Raw genomic sequence first — 19617 nt, 5'->3', positions numbered from 1 at the left:
TAGATAACTTTATAATTTTAAAATGACATTGTATAAACATGATACTGGGAGTTGGAGGAATTTTTTAAAAACCTGATTATATTTTTGTATGTATGCCTAGGTCTGTTCTTAGGGCTTGGTATGGGAACAAATGACCCATACCATTTCTACCAGACCTTCAGCTCTCTTAGACTCTATACAGTAACAGTCAAAGAAGAAGACTTAGAGATGTAGTAAATAGGTGTTGTACCCTGTCATAGGATACTGATATGAGCATATGTTTTGTAGGCCACATGTGAAGTTACATTATACTTTTTATTTTCTCAGTTACTATTGGGTTGTAGTAAGGAAAAAGGTGGAACAGGACTTGTAATCACTTTAGCAAGACAGATCAGATAAAATAGACATATTAGGGATCAAATCCAGAAAAATAAACTATGCCCAAGAGTGGGTAGGTTCATCCTGGACACTTAAGAGATTCAAAACTCAAAAGATATTCAGATCAATACAAGTGATATTGAGCAAATTTTAATTGTGTTCCTAGGACAGAAATTTATTGCTTTCATTAACTTTGTCATGGTTTGTGATATTGAAAGATGCTAATAATAAAATATTTGTGTGAAGTTTGCAGGTTAATCTAACTTTGAATAGCTGGTGATGTAGATGCTAGTATTTAGAATCTAGAATCAGCCAGTAAGAGCATCAATGAAGAAATACAATTTTTTGGGTTCTAGTTATATTGCTGTATATAAAACTAAAGACTACAATCCAGAGTTTCTATCTTATTTCTTGTGTCTCAAAAACTTCATGTTTATTTCTGCCCAATTTGTATTCCATTGTCCTATTATTTTAATCACTATTTTCCATGTACACTTAAATCTTTGTTCTTTCTCCATATCAAATGAGTGAAAGTTTTCTAATCCTATTAAATTCAACTTTCTTTCTACTCCAGATCTGCATGTGGGAAGCTGATTGTGCTGGAGAAAAACATAACCACTAACCAAATGGATTCTTTAAGATATTCCATATTCCTACTATGTTCCTCCATTTATTGTTTCTCACAATCTAAGATGAATACCACACACTTTTATTCTTTCTTCATGTTTCCTATCTTTCCTCCATCTTTATTCTAAATTTGTAAACACTTTAATTGGCCTACTAGGTATTTCTACTAGACTATTGTGTTAGTCTGGTTTTTGTGGCCATGACCAAAATACCTGACAAAAACAAGTTAGAGGTGGAAAAGTTTATTTTGGGCACATGGTTTTACAGGTTCAGGTCATGGTCTGCTGGCTAAATTGCCGTGGGTCTGAGTTGAAGCAGAACATGATGGCAGAAGGGTGTGGTGGAGGAAAATGTCAGTTCATTGGAACCAGGAAGAGGGGGTAGGGGGTAAGCAGAGGTGAGAGACAGGGAGAGAGAGAGAAGCCGGGGGCAAGATATAATCCCCACAGGCATGCTCCCTGCCATGACCCACCTGCCTACAATTATCACCCAGTACATCTGGTAGTCCATTTAAATTAGTTATGCATCAAATGAATTAATCCACTAATGAGGTTTCAACTCTCATAATCTAATAATTTCATCTCTTAACATTGCTGCATTACCTAACACACGAGCTTTTCAGGGGACGTTAAAGATCAGAACCATAACAGATATCTAGTAGGCCTCTCAAGCTTATTATATGCCAAATTGAATTCTTGGTTCCCCCACAACCACCCACTTCTTCAATGTTTTCAGTTTCAGGAAATGGCAACTCTATCATTTCATTGCTCAGACCCCCAAAATTAGTGTCATCCTTTATCACTTTCCTAACCTACATCCAATCTGTCAGCAAATCTTACTCTACCCTCAAAAATATAAAGTATGACCATTTCTCAAAAATTCTTCTACTCCTTTCCCCTAGCCCATATTTGTTTCCTTAGTTTTTTTTTTTTAAACCTGTCAACTAAGTTCCTACCTTAGAGTGTTTTGCTGTTCTCTCTGCCTAGAATAGACTTTTCTGGATGTTCATGTGATTTTCTTCCAGACTCCCTTATATGTTTGCTCAAGTGTTTCACTTTATATATTTGTCGAAATGTCCAAAAGGGAGGCCTTTTTGACATCTCTACATATAATAACATCCCCAAGACCTATTCAATCTGCCTTACCCTACTGTACCTTTACCAGTAGAATCTAGCCTCTGTTAAAAGCAAGTGTACTTACTTAGTTGTTATCATCAATATCACCTCACTAGAATGTAAAGTCTGTGAGAACAAGGTCTTTATATTTCACTGTTGTAGACCCAAGGCCCAGATGAGTACCTGGCATAGAAAAGGTACTCAATAATTGTCTTGAATGAAAAAATTGAATGAGCAATTCCCATGGGCACTTGGTTTCTCATCAAGTCCTTTAAATGACACTATATGTACTAAGTAAATATATTTTGGTTTCCCTACTTTTTATGTTCAATAGCTATTATTGCTTTTCCAGGTGATCAATTTCAGAAAGTGGAATTAGCACTGACAGGCTCAGGACTTCCTGTCTTATTACATTTTGATCCAGGAAAAGTCCTTAATTTTACACCTTGTTTCATGGGTGAACGTGCAGACATTCTGTGTGTTGTACAAAATCGATCTAAATCCCTTCCTGTGACATACCGTTTTCAAAAAACTGCACATTTTAAAATTGATCCTGAAAAGGGCAAGATAGATGAAGGATGTATCCAGGTAAGGTAATTTTTCTTTACTTTCTTTCCATATTGCTTCAAACATTTTAAGGTCTGTTACAATGCTATGTAGAGGATTAAAAAGCACATTTTTGTACCAATGTTTATAAAGTGTATCTCTTATTAGTTACTAGTATTAGTTATGAATACTTTCATATGTGTAGTCATGGAGAATCTGTCATTATTGAAGTACTTATTACATGTCAGGAAAAGCATTTTATATTCTAGGGAAGTTAAAGAAATACAAAACATAGTTATTGCCTCTAAGATATTTTTAATATAGTATAGAATTATAAGACATATACATGAGAATGTAGAATACGTTAAAATAGAGCTGTGCCACAGTGATATAGAAACTCAGAGAACACAGTGTGATTACTTATAGCCAGATAGAAAGATCTTCATAGGGGACCTTAAGGACTGAGAAGAATTTTGAAATTTGAAAGCAGTGATACTTATTTAGTCTGAGACTTGTACTGCTGATGCAAAGCAGAAAAAGAGAATACCAAGGCATTCCCATGGGCGCCAGGCCAGCTTCTGGATGTCAGGGGCTATTTTACTTATAACTGTTAGTCAGACAACTCTTTCCCAGATCCTCTAAGCCAGGGGTTGAATGGCAGTGGTCTAAAGGTCAAATCTGACCCAATGTCTGTCTTGGTAAATAGTGTTATTGGAACATAGCCACTCGTTTTTTCACTTACTGTCTAAAGCTGTTTTTATGCTCCAAAGGCAAAGTTGAGTAATCTTGAGAAGACTGTATGGTCTATAAGGCCTATTTTTTTTTTTTTTTTTTTTTGTGCTGGGGTTTGAATCCAGGGTCTTGCACATGCTAGGAAAGTCTCTACCACTGAGCTATACTCCCAGACTCCCCAAAGCCTAAAATATTTAATGTCTGGTAGTTTATAGCAAAAATTTGCCGAATCCTTCTCTAGCAACAAACATGAGTGCTTTCAGTTTCACCTTTGTTATGTCATCGTCTTTCCTTCACTGCATAGCTCATAAAGTTATTGATGGACACTTTCTTTTAATTGCAATGAAGAACTATTATATATATATGTTTATATTCATGTAGCTCCTATTAATATCTCTCACTGTTTCATTAGTGTGATTTCCCCCAATCTGGATAGATTTAGTCAGTTTTCATAGAATAATAGCAAATGTTAATTATACAAAATATTTTCTTTTGAACTGTTTCCTAGCTTTTTAGTCCAAGCCTCTTTAATCTACCAAATGATTTTTTCCTCCAACAGGCATGCATATCTTTCAAAACATATCTGATAGCTATTTCCCTAATAATATTTTTATTTTTAATCCTCTATGATTCTGGATTTCTCCAGCACATATAATTTTCAAATTAGTAAAAATGTGAATTCAGGAAGTGTGGTGGACACTGGAGAACTGTGATGTGCACGGACCAGTCAAGAGACCTTTGACTATTTAGAAATGTGATAAAATTATTCTTTTTAGAATAACAGGTTTATTGAAATATTATATACATGCCATAAAACTTACACATTTATTTTATTTTTGATTTCTTTATTTTTTCTTTTTAGTTATACATGACAGACTTACATATTTAAAGTGTACAATTCAGTGATATTAGCATTATGAATAATGTGCTCTAAACATTCATGCACAGATTTTTGTGTGGACATATTTTTAATACTCCTGTAATATACCCAGCAGTTGTTGGGTCATATGAAAGCTCTAGGTTTAACTTTTTTGAGAAATTCTCATACCATTTGCCAAAGTGATGCCTTCTTTTATATTCTCTCCAGTTTTGAATGAGCATTTCAATTTTTCCGCCTCTGTGCCCTCATATGTCAATGTCCTTCTTTGTTATTATAACCATTCTAGTGTATACAAAGCAGCATGTGGTTGTGGTTTTCATCCCCATCTCCCCTGTGACTGGAGATGATGAAAGTCTTTTCAGGTGCTATTCTCCATTTGTATATTTTCTATGGAGAAATGTTTATTCATACCTATGATGGGCAGAATAATGGGCTCCTAAGAATGTCTCTATCTCAATATCAATTTCATGTATATGTGATGTTCCATGGTAAAGAATTCAGGTTTATGTTGGAGTTAAGATGGGTAATCAGTTGACCTTGAAATAGGGAAATGCCAAGGTGGGTCAAAAAATCAGAAGGGTCCTTAGAAGTGGAAAGGGGAGGCAAAACAAATATCAATATTAAAGTGATATGACATGAGAAAGGAAGATGTCAGTGACCTTTGCTGGCTTTGAAAATGCCATAAGTTAAGGAATAGGATATGAGATAGCCTCTAGAAGCTAGAAATGACAAATAAAAAATAAACAAATAAATAAACTATAACAAAACAGGTTCTCCACTAGGGCTTCCAGAACTGAATGAGTTCTGCTGCCACTTGGATTTTAGGCCATTGAGATCTGTCCCAGACTTCCAACTTACACAATTGTTAAATAAGAAATTTTGAGTTGTTTTCACCCAAGGAATTTTAAATAATTTATTATAGACAATTTAGAAACTGATACAGTATCATCTCCCAATTGTTATTTGAGTGTTCTTTCAGTTGATGAATTAAGAATTCTTCATATATTCTAGATACAAGTCCCTACTGCATATATGAATTACAAATATTCTCTCCTATTCTGAGGGTGTCATTTTACTTCTTGGCGAGTATCCTTTGGAGCTATTTCTTTTGTATGCTTTTAGTATCATATCTAAGTAGTTATGGAGTAACCAAAGTTACTAAGTTTTGTCCCTATACTTTCCTCTTAGAATTTTAGCTTAAATATTAAAATCTATTATCCAGTTTGAATTTATTTTTGTATATAGTATGATTTAGATATTCAAGTACATTATCATTATTCTATTACCTTTGTGTATTGATTCCTATAAATTTGTAATTATATTTGAAATTGGAGTGAGTTCTCCAAATTAGGTTTCTTTTAAGAGTGGTGTTTTCAATGTTTTTATTAGTGCATTATAATTATATATAATACTGGGTTCATTTTAACATAATCATCCATGCATGGAATATAATTTGCCCCAAACAGACCCCTGTCGTAAGCGCAAAAGGATGGGAAGCAGACCTCAAAAGATTCAGAGAAACCTTTATTCCTTCAAGGACTTGGGCACTGTTGGGGCCCATTTTCCAGATGGGAAAATGGCCCTCAGTTACAGAAGAGATTTTGGTTTTATAGGGTACAATGAGGATGATGTAATCATTGGAAACGGTTCATGTGCAGTTTTGACCATCAGGGCTAGTTGTGCAGGTTAAAACCAGACCCTGAGGGATGAGTACTCAAATCTTGTCCATTGTTATTTAGGACTAATTTGCTATGGGGGAAGGTCAAGGTTTAGGGCCCAGCATTTAGTATCCACCCCTTTCCTTTAGGGCCCATTGGTATCAGGAAATAATGCTCTGGGAGAGGTTCAATGTTTGGCCAGTTTCCCCTCCCTCCTCCTGAGCCATACAGTCCCTCATTTTTCTTGGGGAGCTGTCTTATAGAAATATTATTTTCCATAACCCTTCACCTGTATTCATTTTCTTACCTCCCCCTGTTCCCTTTCCTCTACTCTACCCATCTTTCTTCTATTTATTTATAGTTTATTTTTGCTTTCAACCTCAGAGTTAACTGGAATCAGAATGAACTGGAACATTTGCTCTCATCTTTGATTTTTGGAATAATTTGTGAAGGGTTAGTGCTAATTCTTCTCTTTAAATGTAATTTGTAAGATCACATGGATGTAACCGAAGGACAGATAGGCCAGATGTAATTAAAAAAGAACTTTATTGGGATGGCTCTCGGGTGAAGTTCACCAGTCCACCAGAATGAAGGGCTGGGGAAGTCGCATGGGGCTCTGGCCAGGTGGCTCTTTTGTAGTTCGGAATAGGCGGGGGAAGGCTTGAGAGTTTAGTGTCCCCCTGGGGTTGGCTGGAGACCCTGCTGAGACCTGTGTCCCTCTGGGATCTGCTGGAGATCCCACTGACTGACAGGCAGGTGTGAGGCACCATTAGGGTCTGTCAGCGCCTGATTGATTGTTTCCCTGCACATGCGTGGGCTGTCTTATGCCCTCCCCTTATCCAGCCACCTCTGGCTACCCTAAAGTAATTCACTTTTGAATCCATTGGTTTTGGATTTTCCCTTTTTTTGGGTACTGGGGATCAAACTCAGGGCATTTGACCACTGAGCCACATCCCCAGCCCTATTTTGTAGTTTATTTAGAGACAGTCTCACCGAGGTGCTTAACACCTTGCTTTTACTGAGGCTGGCTTTGAACTCACAATCCTCCTGCCTCAGCCTCCTGAGTCACTGGGATTATAGGTGTGTGCCACTGCGCCTGGCAGTTCTGGATTTTCTTTGTTAGAATTTTTTTTATTAATTCAATCTCTTTACTTTCTATAAAGTTATTCAAAATTTCTCTTTCTTCTTGAGTCTATTTAAGTAGTTTGTGTTGTTCTAGAATTTGCCTGTGTCATCTAGGTTATCTTACCTATTCTTTTTATTGATGTCACTAAAGTTGATAGTGATATCCTGTTACCAAAAACTGGTACCTTGTCCCCGATGCCAATCCAATAATGAAGGCATGGTTTTGAGAAAAAGGAAAAAGAAATTTTATTGCTTTACTAGCAAAGGGGACTTTACTAGTACAGGGGACTCGTGCCCTGGAGACTGTGATTCTGTCCATCAGTGGAGGTGATTCAAAGGCATTCCCTATGGGTGGTGGGGAGGGTTGTAATTCACTTGTTAATTTGGGAGGTAGTCATTTCTGAGATCTTCTGGCACCATCCCAAAGTATGAATTACTTAGTTCCTTAGTATCTGTGCTCAAGGACAGATAACTTGGCCTAGGATGGGAAAGAAAGGTAATCCTATTTCTCCAGAGGTAGGGAAAAAAAAACCCATGTCCATTTAAAATATAAGTCACAGTGGCAGAGCAGCAAGGGCTATATTCAAAGTATGAGGTGGATCACTGTTACACTTTTGCATTTCATAAATTTGGGTATATTATGTTTTAGTTTTCCTTCATCTTAAAATATTCTCAAATTTCCTCTGTGCTTTCTTCTTTGATCACCTGGTCGTTTAGAATGATATTGACCGATTTTCAGTATTTGTGAGTTTTTCATGTTTCCCTTATTGATTTCTAATTTCATTGCATTGTGGTTGGAAAACAGACTGTGTAGATTTCAGTACTTTTAAATTATTGAAACCTATTTCAAGGCTTAGCATAGCTCTGTCTGCAATGTATTCTGCTATTGTGTTAGATGGTCTATAGATGTATTTTAAGTCTAAGTGGTTTATGCTGGTTTTTGATCATATGCCCAGTTTTACTAACCATTATTGAAAGTAGAATAGTAAAGTTTCAAACTATTACACTTCATCTTAAACCTTCTTACTGTTGCGGGAAGCTTACTGGTCAGGAAGCACCAGGTGACACTTGGAGAGTGGGAATACTTAAGTTTATTATGCTGGTGGGCCCAGAAAAGTCTGCTCCAGAGTCTGAGTCCTGATCCACAGTTTCTCATAATATTTGTAGGCTATTTGGTGTCATAAAATTTCTAATTCACTTGTGACCTATGGCCTTGCCTGCCCGGGTTTCTAGCAGGAAGCCTGTTTACAGATGCAGAAGCAATAAGAGTAAACTGCTCTTTTCACGGGCATCTGTTAAACTTCTAGCCTTCCTGTGTGCCTGAAAGCCTTGCACAGGGGTGTTTACATTTCAAAAAGGGTGAAGTCCAGACTCTTAGACTTATTTTACATTCCAAGAGGTTAGAATAAGGACCCATGGTTAATTAGGTTTCCTAAAGAAGGGCTCTTAGAGAGGGAGGGGAAATGCTTGTAATTTCACTTTACAAATTGGTCTGGTTTTGCCATCTCATTACCACAAAAAAGTATGGATATGTTAATTAGCTTGATTGAACTATTTCACACATCAAAGTGATAAGTTATGTACTACAAACTTGTCATTTATACAATTTTTTCAATTATACCTTAATAAAATAGGGGATAATCAAGTTACTGGTTTTGTAGCATTTACATCTGCTATTTTTCTATTCATTTTCTATAACTCTTATCTTTCTTTATTTTTTTATTGCTTTATTTTTTGTTAAATAGATATTTTATATATGTCATTTTAATTCTCTTGTTTCTATTACTATGTTTTTTGATATTTAATTTTTTCAGTGGTTGCTCTGGAAGGTATATTTAACATCTTCACTTAGCAGGGTCTAGATCAAATTAATATTGAATAAGAATAGATAGTTAATGGTCAGGCAATCATGGTAATGGGCCTCAATTAAGTTTCTTTTTCAAATGTAAAGACCATTCCATGAGGTTAACCTGTAAAAACTGTTAAATCATTCCAGCCAACTCCTTTATCCTGGAGTGGAGGGACAGTGGAAGTGGGGTGGGCCCAAATGAAGATTGCAGGAAAGTTCAAATACAAAGGACACAGCCAATTGAAGGGTTGCAGACCAAGCCAATAGCCTAAACACTTTTCTAGTACCTGTTTAGCAAGGATTTTGATCAGTGCCCCTACTGAGAAGCTAAATAAGCCCCTAGACTAGTACATTTAGGTGGAAAACTTGCTAAGAGTTGCAAGAGTTCTCTTTTTTCCTTCTTAAATAAATCCTATCTGTTTGCTCTTCCCTTCCATTGTTGTTCATAGATTTTATTCTTCAAATTGTCAAGCCAAAAACCCAGAAAGAAATTGGTGAAATCTAGTTTCATCTCAAACTCCGGTTTCAATATCAGCTTAATTTCAATTATATATAAAAATTTACTTCAATATAATTCTGTTTCCTGTCCCTTCCTTTGTGCTCTTACTATCATACAAATTTGTTAGTTTTAAAAGCCTATTAGGCTGGGGATATAGCTCAGTTGGTAGAGTGCTTGCCTTGCAAGCCCAAGGCTCTGGGTTCAATCCCTAGCACTGAAAAAAAAAAGCCTATCAAGTGTCTTTAATAGTTGTTATTTTGTTGTTGTGTCGTTTTGTTTTGTTTTGTTTGGTGGTGGTGCCCAGGATTGAACCTAGGGCCTTGTGCATGCTAGGCAAGTACTCTACCAACTGAGATATATCCCCAGCCCTCAATAATTGTTTTATGCATTGCTTTTTAAATTACATGAATAGGAAAGCATTGTAAATAAAAATACATTTGCACTGTCTTTTTATTTATGTAGTTATCTTTATCCATGCTCCTAATTTCTTTTCTAAATTTACATTATTTTCAAGTGTCTTTTATTCCATCCTGAAGGACTCTCTTTAGTACTGTTCTAATGAAGATTTCCTAGTGACATTCTCTCCATTCATGTTTATATGGAGATGTCCTAATTCATACTTCAGTTTTGACTGAGTTTTGCTAGTTTCAGAATTTTGTGTTGACTTGTCTTTTTCATTCAGTATTTCAATGTGTCATCCCCAGTGCCATCTTGCCTCCAGTATTTCTGTTGCAAAGTTAGCTATTTATGCTTTCGAATCCTTTGTAAGTGATGTGTCACTGTTTACTTGATGTCTACAATTTTCTCTTTGTCATTGACAATTTGCCTCTAATGTGTCTAGGTGTAAATTTCTTTGATTTATTCCATTTGGGTTTTGTTGAGCTTCTTTGTTATACAGATTAATATTTTTCATCTAAGTTTCCGAACTTTCTAGTTATTATTTCTTCAAATACTCTTCCTGCTCTTTTCTTTCTCTGCCTGTGCAGACTTCTATCATTTGTATAGTACTATGCTTGATGGTGTCCCAAAAGTCTGAGACACCTCTTTTTTTTCTTCATCTTTATCTCTCTTTCTTAGTCTAGATAATCTCAAATGTCATGTTTTCAAGTTTACTGATTATTTCTGGTGTTAGTTCAAATTTCCTATTGAGCCTTTTTACTGAATTTTAAAATTTCATTTTCTGTGCTCACCGGAACATTTATTTGTTCTTTTTAAAAAATATATTCTATATTTCATTGAAATTTTCTATTTCATTAGACATGGTTCTCAAATTTATTTTAAATCTTTAAACATGTTTTCCTTTTGTTCTTAGAGTATATTTATAATAGATGATTTATCATCTTAGTCTAATAGGTCTACATTTGAGTTATCTTAGGGGCATTATCTCTTAACTGTATCCTGTGTATTGGCCATACTTTCTTATTTCTTTTGTTGTATCACAATTTTCTGTTGAAAACTGGGCATTTTAAGTAACATCACTTGGAAACTATGTGAAAATTAAATGACTCCAAGGTTTATTGTTGCTGTTTATTTTGTTACTATTTAATGGCTTTTTAGACTAATTTTCTATTGGTTGTTTTCTTTATTGTATGCTGCCAATCAAGTCTCCACTCGTTAAGAGTTCATCTAATGACTGCTTGAATTAATAAGTCTCAGCCTATGTCAGAAACCTCTTTGTAAGTCTGTTGATGCATTGTCTTCAATATTTTAGCAGGTAGTTTCCAACCCTTTTTAACTTTCAGTTCCTCCCCTTAAGGAATCTGAGAGTCAACCAGAGGTGAGAGATTAGAGCTTTCTCAAGTTTTCCCTGGGCATATACACAGTCTGCAGATGTGTGTGGCAATATAGATTCCCAGAGATATGTCAGACATTTCCAAATACAATATGAATACTTTATTCTCAAGTGTTTTCTTTTTTATTTATTTGCTTAATCCTTTATTTTCCATTAGTAGACTCTGTAAAACTTAAATGATATCACCTGATATATATAATACATACATATACACATATATGTATACATATATATGTATACATATATATGTATGTGTATATGTATGTATTATAGTGACAAAATCCTGGGGAAAGGTTTGTTCATGGAGAATGATCTCTGATTCACATCAAATTAGATGTGATCTCATAATAGGCTTTTTAGCCAGCAGCCGGACAGAATTGATACAAGTCACTAAGATGGAACTTCTAGAAATCTCCAAACCCATTCTTCTCCCTTCCTTGTTTGCTAGGCTACCACAGTTGCAATGCTATTATTTTTCAAGGAGACCACAAAACTAGGTTTAGGACAATGGAATTATAACGAGTAAAAATGCCGCAAAGACTTCTGTTCTTTTATAGATTCAGCAACTTTAAAAAAAAAGTACTCCCTGGAGTTTTTTTTTATCCCTTTAGATAATTTCTAAATATCTCAAAAAGTTGATTTTTGGTAAAATTTTTGCCAGTATTTTCTGTGGAAAAGCAAATATTTGGAGGTCTTTAATTTTTTTTTTTTTGGTCCTGGGGTTTGAACCCAGGGACACTTAACCACTGAGCCACATCCCCAACGCTTTTTTATATTTTATTTAGACAGCATCTTTCTAAGTTGCTTTAGAGCCTTGCTAAGTTGCTAAACCTGGCTTTGAACTTGCGGTTCTCCTGCCTCAGCCTCCTGAGCCACTGGGATTACAGGCATGACCCATTGTGCCCAGCCTTAATTTGCCATTCTGGAAGCACTTTGGTATTATGTTCTTAATTTTTCTTATATAAATTTCCAAAAATGAGTATCTTAAATGTTTGTCAAATGCTGAATGTTGCTAAAGTGTTTTATGTTACCATGTTCCTTGAAACTGAAGTGAACTGTTTTTCTGGATTTGCTTTTATTTTTTTATTAACAATAGAATATTGATTACTTTTCCTCTTTATTTTTTAGAATGTGATGTGCTCATTTATTCCACATCAAATTGGAAACTTCAAAGTGAAGCAGGTGATAGATATTATTGGCCCAGTGGCAGATGAAAATTTGCAGTCTTCATCAATGAAACCGTTTTTTCACCTTTATTTAGATTTCAATAGCGTCTGCAAACCTTTCACTAAGAAAGTTGTGATGAAAATTAATCCTGGTATGGTATTATATGATTCTCACCTGCTTTTGGTTTAATATACTAATTGCTTAGCTCTATAGCAAGTATGGTCTATTGCAATGGTTCTTATCTTTTAGAATGTATCAAAAACCTCTAGTAGGCCTGTTCAAATACACATCACTGACCTCCATCCCCACACTGACGATTAAGTAGTTCTGTGTTGGGGCCCAAATATTTTTCATTTCTACCTTATTCCCAATAGATGTTGTGTTGCTATTCTGTGGAGCACACTTATTGTTCAGTTACTTATATAACTTTTAAATATATTAATATTTCTTCTTGTTTTTACATTTCATTTTTTTCTACTTTTTTGCTGGAGCCCATCATATAAACTAGTTTTGACCATTTCATAGATTTTCTTGGTGCTGTTTCATCCAATCCTTTATAATCTTTTATATATTGAAACATGTAACATCACTGATACATAGCTGTCTTTAAGCTATAAAAATTTCACTTTCATATGGATCAACCTAAATCCCTCAAGTTATCATGTTTTAATTTTATGCATGCATTTTAGTATTTAAGTATTGCTAAATTGTTTTGTGTGGAACAACATATTTATATTTTCTGTGTTTCTCTGAGGGTTTAATATTTAAATTAAAACCAATTCTCTATTAATTATTACATTTTTTAAACTAAAATTCAAATATAATATATAAACTTAATATTCAATTCTATAAAAGGTATATCCCCTTTGGTCACTAATCCCACGGGACAGTTTGTGATCAAAGATTTGGCAAAATACAAGGACCATGCACCTGTAGCAATGCTTCAGTCAGCCAAGACACACATTCATGATCATCGCACAAAGGAAGAGTCAATGAAGGATGCACTAATTGCTTTTCCCAATGACCGAGCTGCAAGTAACAGGTCTGAAGACCAACGTAAACATTTCAGGTAACATATAATATTAAAAACTGAAATTTTGAAAGACATAATCTCTAACATGATGTGTACAGGTCTGATGAGAACCTGATATAAGGAACTAATGATGGCAATAACAATTATAACATATTATTTTCTCATTCTTTTTACATGGAACGAGGTGGTTATTGCATACCACTGTATTTGTTTTATCTAACCTCTTATCACCTCTACTATATATTTGCCACAAAGTGAATGGTATATAAAATAATTCTTTTTTTAAAAAATATTTATTTATTTATTTTTTACAGACTGCATTTTGATTCATTGTACACAAATGTGGTATATCATTTCATCAAAATAATTCTTAAAATATATCATCGACGACTCTAGAAGAGTGATAGAGATAATCACCTTTGGAAATATAAGAAGTCTTCAGAATTGTCATGTTTATTAAGGATGGTTAAAAGCTTGAATTTAAGTAAAAAAAATTAAAATTGTGTTAAAAACAATTATCCTCATCTTTGTTTTACCCACTCAAAGACATTTCAAAGACACATTTGCCCAAACTGAACTAAAACTGTCCCAGTAAGGTTAATAAGGGATGTTAGATCTCACTTTAAATTTATCCAAACCTCAAAGAAATTACTACTTTACCAATGGTTAGTTAGACGTAGCCAAGGCATCTTGACATCTTTTTCTGGTCCTGAGCCCAGAAATGTTTTCAACACTTGAGACCAAATTAGTTTTCTTTTGGACCTGTTTATTTGCCACAAGTAGACTACTTAAACTGGAGTTTCTCCACGTGTCTCTTTATCTTAATGGAGTTAGGCTCACTTAATTTTGCAGCCATTTTCTTGTAATACCATTTGATTTTAGGGCATACTTTTGAAACCTTCTACACTGGGAAAAATCTAGGTTTTTCCTATATACTGTCTTAAAATTTTAATTTGAAAATTCTATCTACATTTGACAAGTGCTGTAGAACACAGAAATGTAAAGATTACTTAGACTTCATTTAAAATAATTATATATTATAAATAGAAAAGTGTATCTCCTCCTATCTTTCAGTGGTGGCTTCTGGAAACATTTATGTTTCCTTTTCAACTCTTCCTAAAGCTTATACAAATACGTCTATATAAAGATATAATGCTTTAATATAATTTTAAGCATCAGTTTATTTCTGTCTATATTAACTAGATTATCTAAAATTGTCAGAATTAAAAAAAAAAAAGATTAGCAGTTTATATTTTTTCCATAGCCATGTTTATTTTTCTCAAAGGGGTTTAATGAACATTGATAGAAAAGAAATATAGTCCTATATTTTCTGGCTAGTAATTAGTAATTTTAAGTAAAGAAAGAAATTTTTAAATTTTTATTGTAGTGTGCTTTTTGTTCATTGTAATTGCTATTGTATTTGATAAATTTTACCTTTTATATTTTGAGAAGAAAATAAAGTAGGAAGTTTTGTGTTATTTTTGTTTATAGCAGTATACCCTGTGCTTAGACCATCATCAGGCATATAGTTGGAACTCAGTAATTTTTTAAATAAATAGGAAAAATTTTTATTTATATATCTTTTGTTCCCATCTTCTGCATTTTTAAAAAAAGTCACCCACTCCAAGCTGCAAAGATATTTCTAGATGTACATTCTTTAAAGATCTAATGGGGATTTAGATTTAATAGTCGGCTTCTAAGGGATTTACTCCACTACTGCTTTCCATGTCCCTCTCTTTCTCCTTAGAGACCTCAGGACTTTAGATACAGGAATTATTTCTAGGTTTTAAAGTTGGCAGAGTCTTAGTGTCTAAAAGAAAATTTAAATATCAACAACTATCTTTGAATAACTAAGTACTTTTCCTCTTATTGTATCACTCTGTTGAAAACTAAATTAATCTTCATGTAAACATTGAGAAATTGTGAAAAATGAAGAAAACATTAATTTTTATTAATATTCATTTGACCATGAGACTAATAGGTTTGTACTGATGAGATTATTGAGGGTGACACTCTTGATAGAGGATTGAAGTAGACCAATGCCTGAAGGTGTAAATAACTGCATTTTATGTTTTTATTGGAAACGTGTGGTGGATAAAATGAAGAGCATTGAGCCAGCTAAGCAAATATGAGATATCATTTAATTTGCAGTTCTTTTATGGTCTGTTTGACCATATATATTTATTATTAATAATTATAAATTCTGAGGTTTTAAGAAAGTAACATGTTTAACAAAAGGATTCAGTATTTTTGTTTTGTAATTTTGATCATAATGATTAAAGGCAACAAACTTTTAGGAAACACTAACCCGATTCAGATCTAGTTTCTTAAAGTTCAATCTATGATCTAGAATTGTCTAAATTTCCTACATGTCTAACTCCTGAAAGATGGGTTTAAAGTAGGAACAACTGCGTTTCAATAACCTTAAGAGGGATTTTTCTCTTACTAGGTTAAGGAAAGAAATTAGGTATCCCCCAAATTCTACATGTAATAATGTCTTATAGATTAGGATATGAGAAAAAGACTGGAGTCTGTCCTGTTCTCCATTATGTGCTCAACACCTGACACAGAAATTGGTTAATAGGCACTGATTGAGCAAATATACTGATTGAGCAAATATAAATTTTAACATGAATTGCTCATATTGTAGGACAATTTTCACTAAGATTCCAAGACATACTTATGTGGATCCTGATTTTGCATATACTGACTTTGAAAAACTCGGAAAGAAAGTGCATCAAAACTACTACAACAATTATATTAAATATTTAAGAGGTGTGCGCCTACAGAAACAAGCAGAGAGGTAAAGTTCAATTCCTCAAGCCATATGCAGCAAATCGTGGTGCCTAAAGAGCCAGAACTTTTTCTTTTCTTTTCTAAAATTAATTATTAGTAGTACAAAGTTAGGAAGTACAATTTGTTAATTTGATACCTGTAGACAGTATGTAATGATCAAATCAGAATAGTTAGCATTTCCATCTCCTTATTTTTAATTTTTTAATTAGCATAGTAATTGTACATATTTATGAAGTACTATGGGATGTTTCAGTACATGTGTACAGTGCGTAATGACCATATCAGGGCAATTAGCATTTCCATCTCCTCATCATTACTTCATGTTTTAGAGTCTTCAAGTTCCTCTCTTCTAGTTCTTCATAAAATATATAATAGGTTATTGTGAACCATAGTCACTCCACTGTGCTGTAGAACACTAAAATGCATTGTGCCTATCTACCCAACTATGTTTTGGTACCTGTCATTCAGCCTTCCCTATTCTTCTCAGTCTCTAGTAATTATTATCCTACATTCAGATAGATTTTTTTAGCATCATCATATGAGATAAAACATGTGGCATTTGTCTGTGTCTGACTCATGTCCTCCAGTTTTGTCTATTTGGTTGCAAATGATATGATATCATTCTTTTTAATGGCCAAACAATATTCCACTGTGTGTGTGTGTGTGTATGTGTATATATATATATATATATATATATATATATATATATATCACATTCTCTTTATCCATTCTTCTGTTATGATCACCTAGGCTAATTCCATAACCTAACTATTGTCAATAATGCTACAATATATATCGATCAGTATGTAATCCATCTCTTCGCTATGTTGATTTTATTTCCTTTGGAAATATACCCAGGAGTGGCTTGTTGGATGATATGGTGGATTTATTTTTAGTTTTATGAGGAACCTCCATAATATTCTGGGTCATGAGAATACTAATTTATATTCTCACCAATAGTGTATTTGAATTCCCTTTTCTCCACATCCTTTCCAGCATTTTTTTAATAATAGCCATTCTAATTGAGGTGAGATGATATCTCATTGTAGTTTTGATTTGCATTTCCCTGATAAGCAATGATATTGGATTTTTTAAAAAAATTTAACCATTTGAATTTGTTCTTTTGAGAAGTGTCTATTCATATCATTTGCCCAAATTAAGTTGAATTATTTTTTGTGGTGATTATTAATTTTTGACTTCTTTATGTATTTTGGATATTAATCCTTTGTCAGATTATTAATAGTTTGCAAAATTTTTTCCCATTTTGTAGGTTGCCCCTTCACTCTATTGATTGTTTCCTTGCTGTGCAGGAGCTTTTTGGTTTGATATAATCTCATTTTTGCTTTTGTCTATTTTTGCTGGTATTTTTGGAATCTTATCAAAAAAAATTATTGTCTATATAAGTGTCTGGAAGTGTTTCCCCCTTTTTTTTCATTTAGTAGTTTTCATAGTTTCAGGTCTTACATGTAGGTTTTTGATTCATTTTTTGTTGATTTTTGTATAGTATAAAAGATAGGGTCATATTTCAGTATTATGCATGTGAATATCTGAATTTTTCTTCATTCCTTAGTTTGTTTTTTAAAAAAATTTTTTTAGTTGTCAATGAACCTTTATTTTACTTATTTATACGTGGTGCTGAGAATCGAACCCAGTGCTTCACACATGCTAGGCAAGTGCTCTTCCATTGGGCTATAATCCCAGCCCTCTTTTCCATTTTTAATGATTTAAATAACATTTTAATATATGATAAGAGCAAAATATTAAACCACTTTGTTACCTTTTTATTTGGGGATATCCCATCTAAGTTTTCCTAGAAGCAGATTCTAAAACATGGATTTTAGTGCATATGATTTATGGAGAGTATGCTCTCAGGAAAAACCTATACGGGATGAAGGAAGCAGCATAAGCCAGGGAAGGGAACTGAGATAGGATATGTTTCAAATAAAGTTTAAACAGCCTCCTGCCTAGAGTCTTTTGAGCATATATTTTACCACATAGCAGTTTCTGCCTTGATCCAAAAGGGCTTGTCTTTTGTGTTCCATAGGAGACATTGATTGGGATTGTCCCTGGGTGTGGCAGTGGAGTGGGGGTGGAGCACATAACTTTCTTTGTGAGGTGTTTGAGAAAGAGGAGTGCCCTCAGCAAAGGAACTTTTCTGCAAACTAGTGCACCTGTCCGGTTAAGTAGATATTAGTGGGATAGCAATTGCATATACTATGGGAAATATTTGAATGTATGGATTATTTTCTAAAAGACTTGACCTCAATTACTTATTGTTATTTTGATAGGAAACGCATGCATTCATATGACTCTACAGACATAGGCATACAGCCAGCATCAGGTCTAAAGTCACCCTCACTCTCAGAAATGGAAATAGAAGAGGCCCTATCTTCAGCTGAGCATCTGATCAAAGCTAATCAGTTGTTAAGTACCAAGAAAATAGCATCCAAGGAGATAGAATCCCTGGAAAGGAAGGCATGTGCAGTATTTTGCATTTTGTTATGCCAAGAGAATTATTAAAATGACTTTTGCTAATATTGAATGATTAATTTTGGGAAAATGTGGTTTTTCTCAGGTTCTCAATGGACTTAAGTCAGTCCCATCCACTCTCCATGAAAAACATGATTGCAGCTTAATATTGACACCAAAGCAAATTCATCAAGTAATTGTTGGTAAGAATATATAGAAATCTACCTACTATAGACCTTGCTTTGTTAAAAAATATTTAATGAATTATAATTTATATTCCATAAAATTCATTGAAGTATGCAAACGAATACCTTTTGGCAAATTTATGGTTACATCACCACCGTCATAATTCAATTTTAGAATGCTGCCATCACCTTTATGCCTGAATGTAGTTACTCCCTATTTCTACCCCCAACCCCAGGAAGCCATTAATGAACCTTCTGTCTATCTCTATAGGTTTGCCTGTTTGGAACAATTCATGTAAATGGAGTCATATAATATGTGATCTCTCATGTTGCTTCCTTCACTTAGCATAATATTTTTGATGCTCATCCACATGGTAGTACTTATCAATATTTTGTTCCTTTTTATATATAAATATCATCCCATTTTATAGCTATATCACATTTTGCTTATTCATTTACCCATTAGTAGACATTGAACAATTTCTAATTTGAGGCTATTGTGAACATTGATGCTGTAATATTCACATAAAATTCTTTGAGTGAACATATGCTTTCAGTGCTTTTGGTTAGATTCCCAGGAATGAAATTGCTGGGTTATATGGAAATTTTGTATATAACTTATTGAGAGACTTCTAAATGCTTTCCAAAGTGACTATACCAAGCGACAATTCCACTAGCAATGTGTAAGGGTTAAAATTTTTTCACATTGTTACCACACCACTTGTTATTTTCTATTTGAATTATAGTCATTTTAGTGGGTATGAAGTATTACCTCATTATGGATTTG

At 33.9% G+C, this 19617-nt stretch overlaps 1 protein-coding gene and 1 long non-coding RNA gene across 2 annotated transcripts in view; one reads left to right on the top strand and one right to left on the bottom strand.

Annotated features, from left to right (window-relative positions):
• The window catches only part of LOC306650734, a 1184502-nt gene that overhangs the window by 581583 nt on the left and 583302 nt on the right, over positions 1-19617 (bottom strand). The gene's annotated exons all lie outside the window — the stretch shown is intronic.
• CFAP47 (cilia and flagella associated protein 47) overlaps positions 1-19617 on the top strand; it is a 400269-nt gene that overhangs the window by 19410 nt on the left and 361242 nt on the right. Inside the window, 6 exon segments of the mRNA XM_079122986.1 lie at positions 2452-2687; positions 12309-12498; positions 13203-13416; positions 16031-16183; positions 18465-18651; positions 18752-18848. Of these exon segments, the coding sequence (XP_078979112.1) occupies positions 2452-2687; positions 12309-12498; positions 13203-13416; positions 16031-16183; positions 18465-18651; positions 18752-18848 (1077 nt within the window).

The sequence above is a fragment of the Sciurus vulgaris genome (genome assembly GCF_902686455.1).
Source record: "Sciurus vulgaris genome assembly, chromosome: X".
Classification (NCBI taxonomy): domain Eukaryota; kingdom Metazoa; phylum Chordata; class Mammalia; order Rodentia; family Sciuridae; genus Sciurus; species Sciurus vulgaris.
Note: the sequence above shows the minus strand (reverse complement) of the source record. Positions and strands in the feature narration are given on the sequence as shown.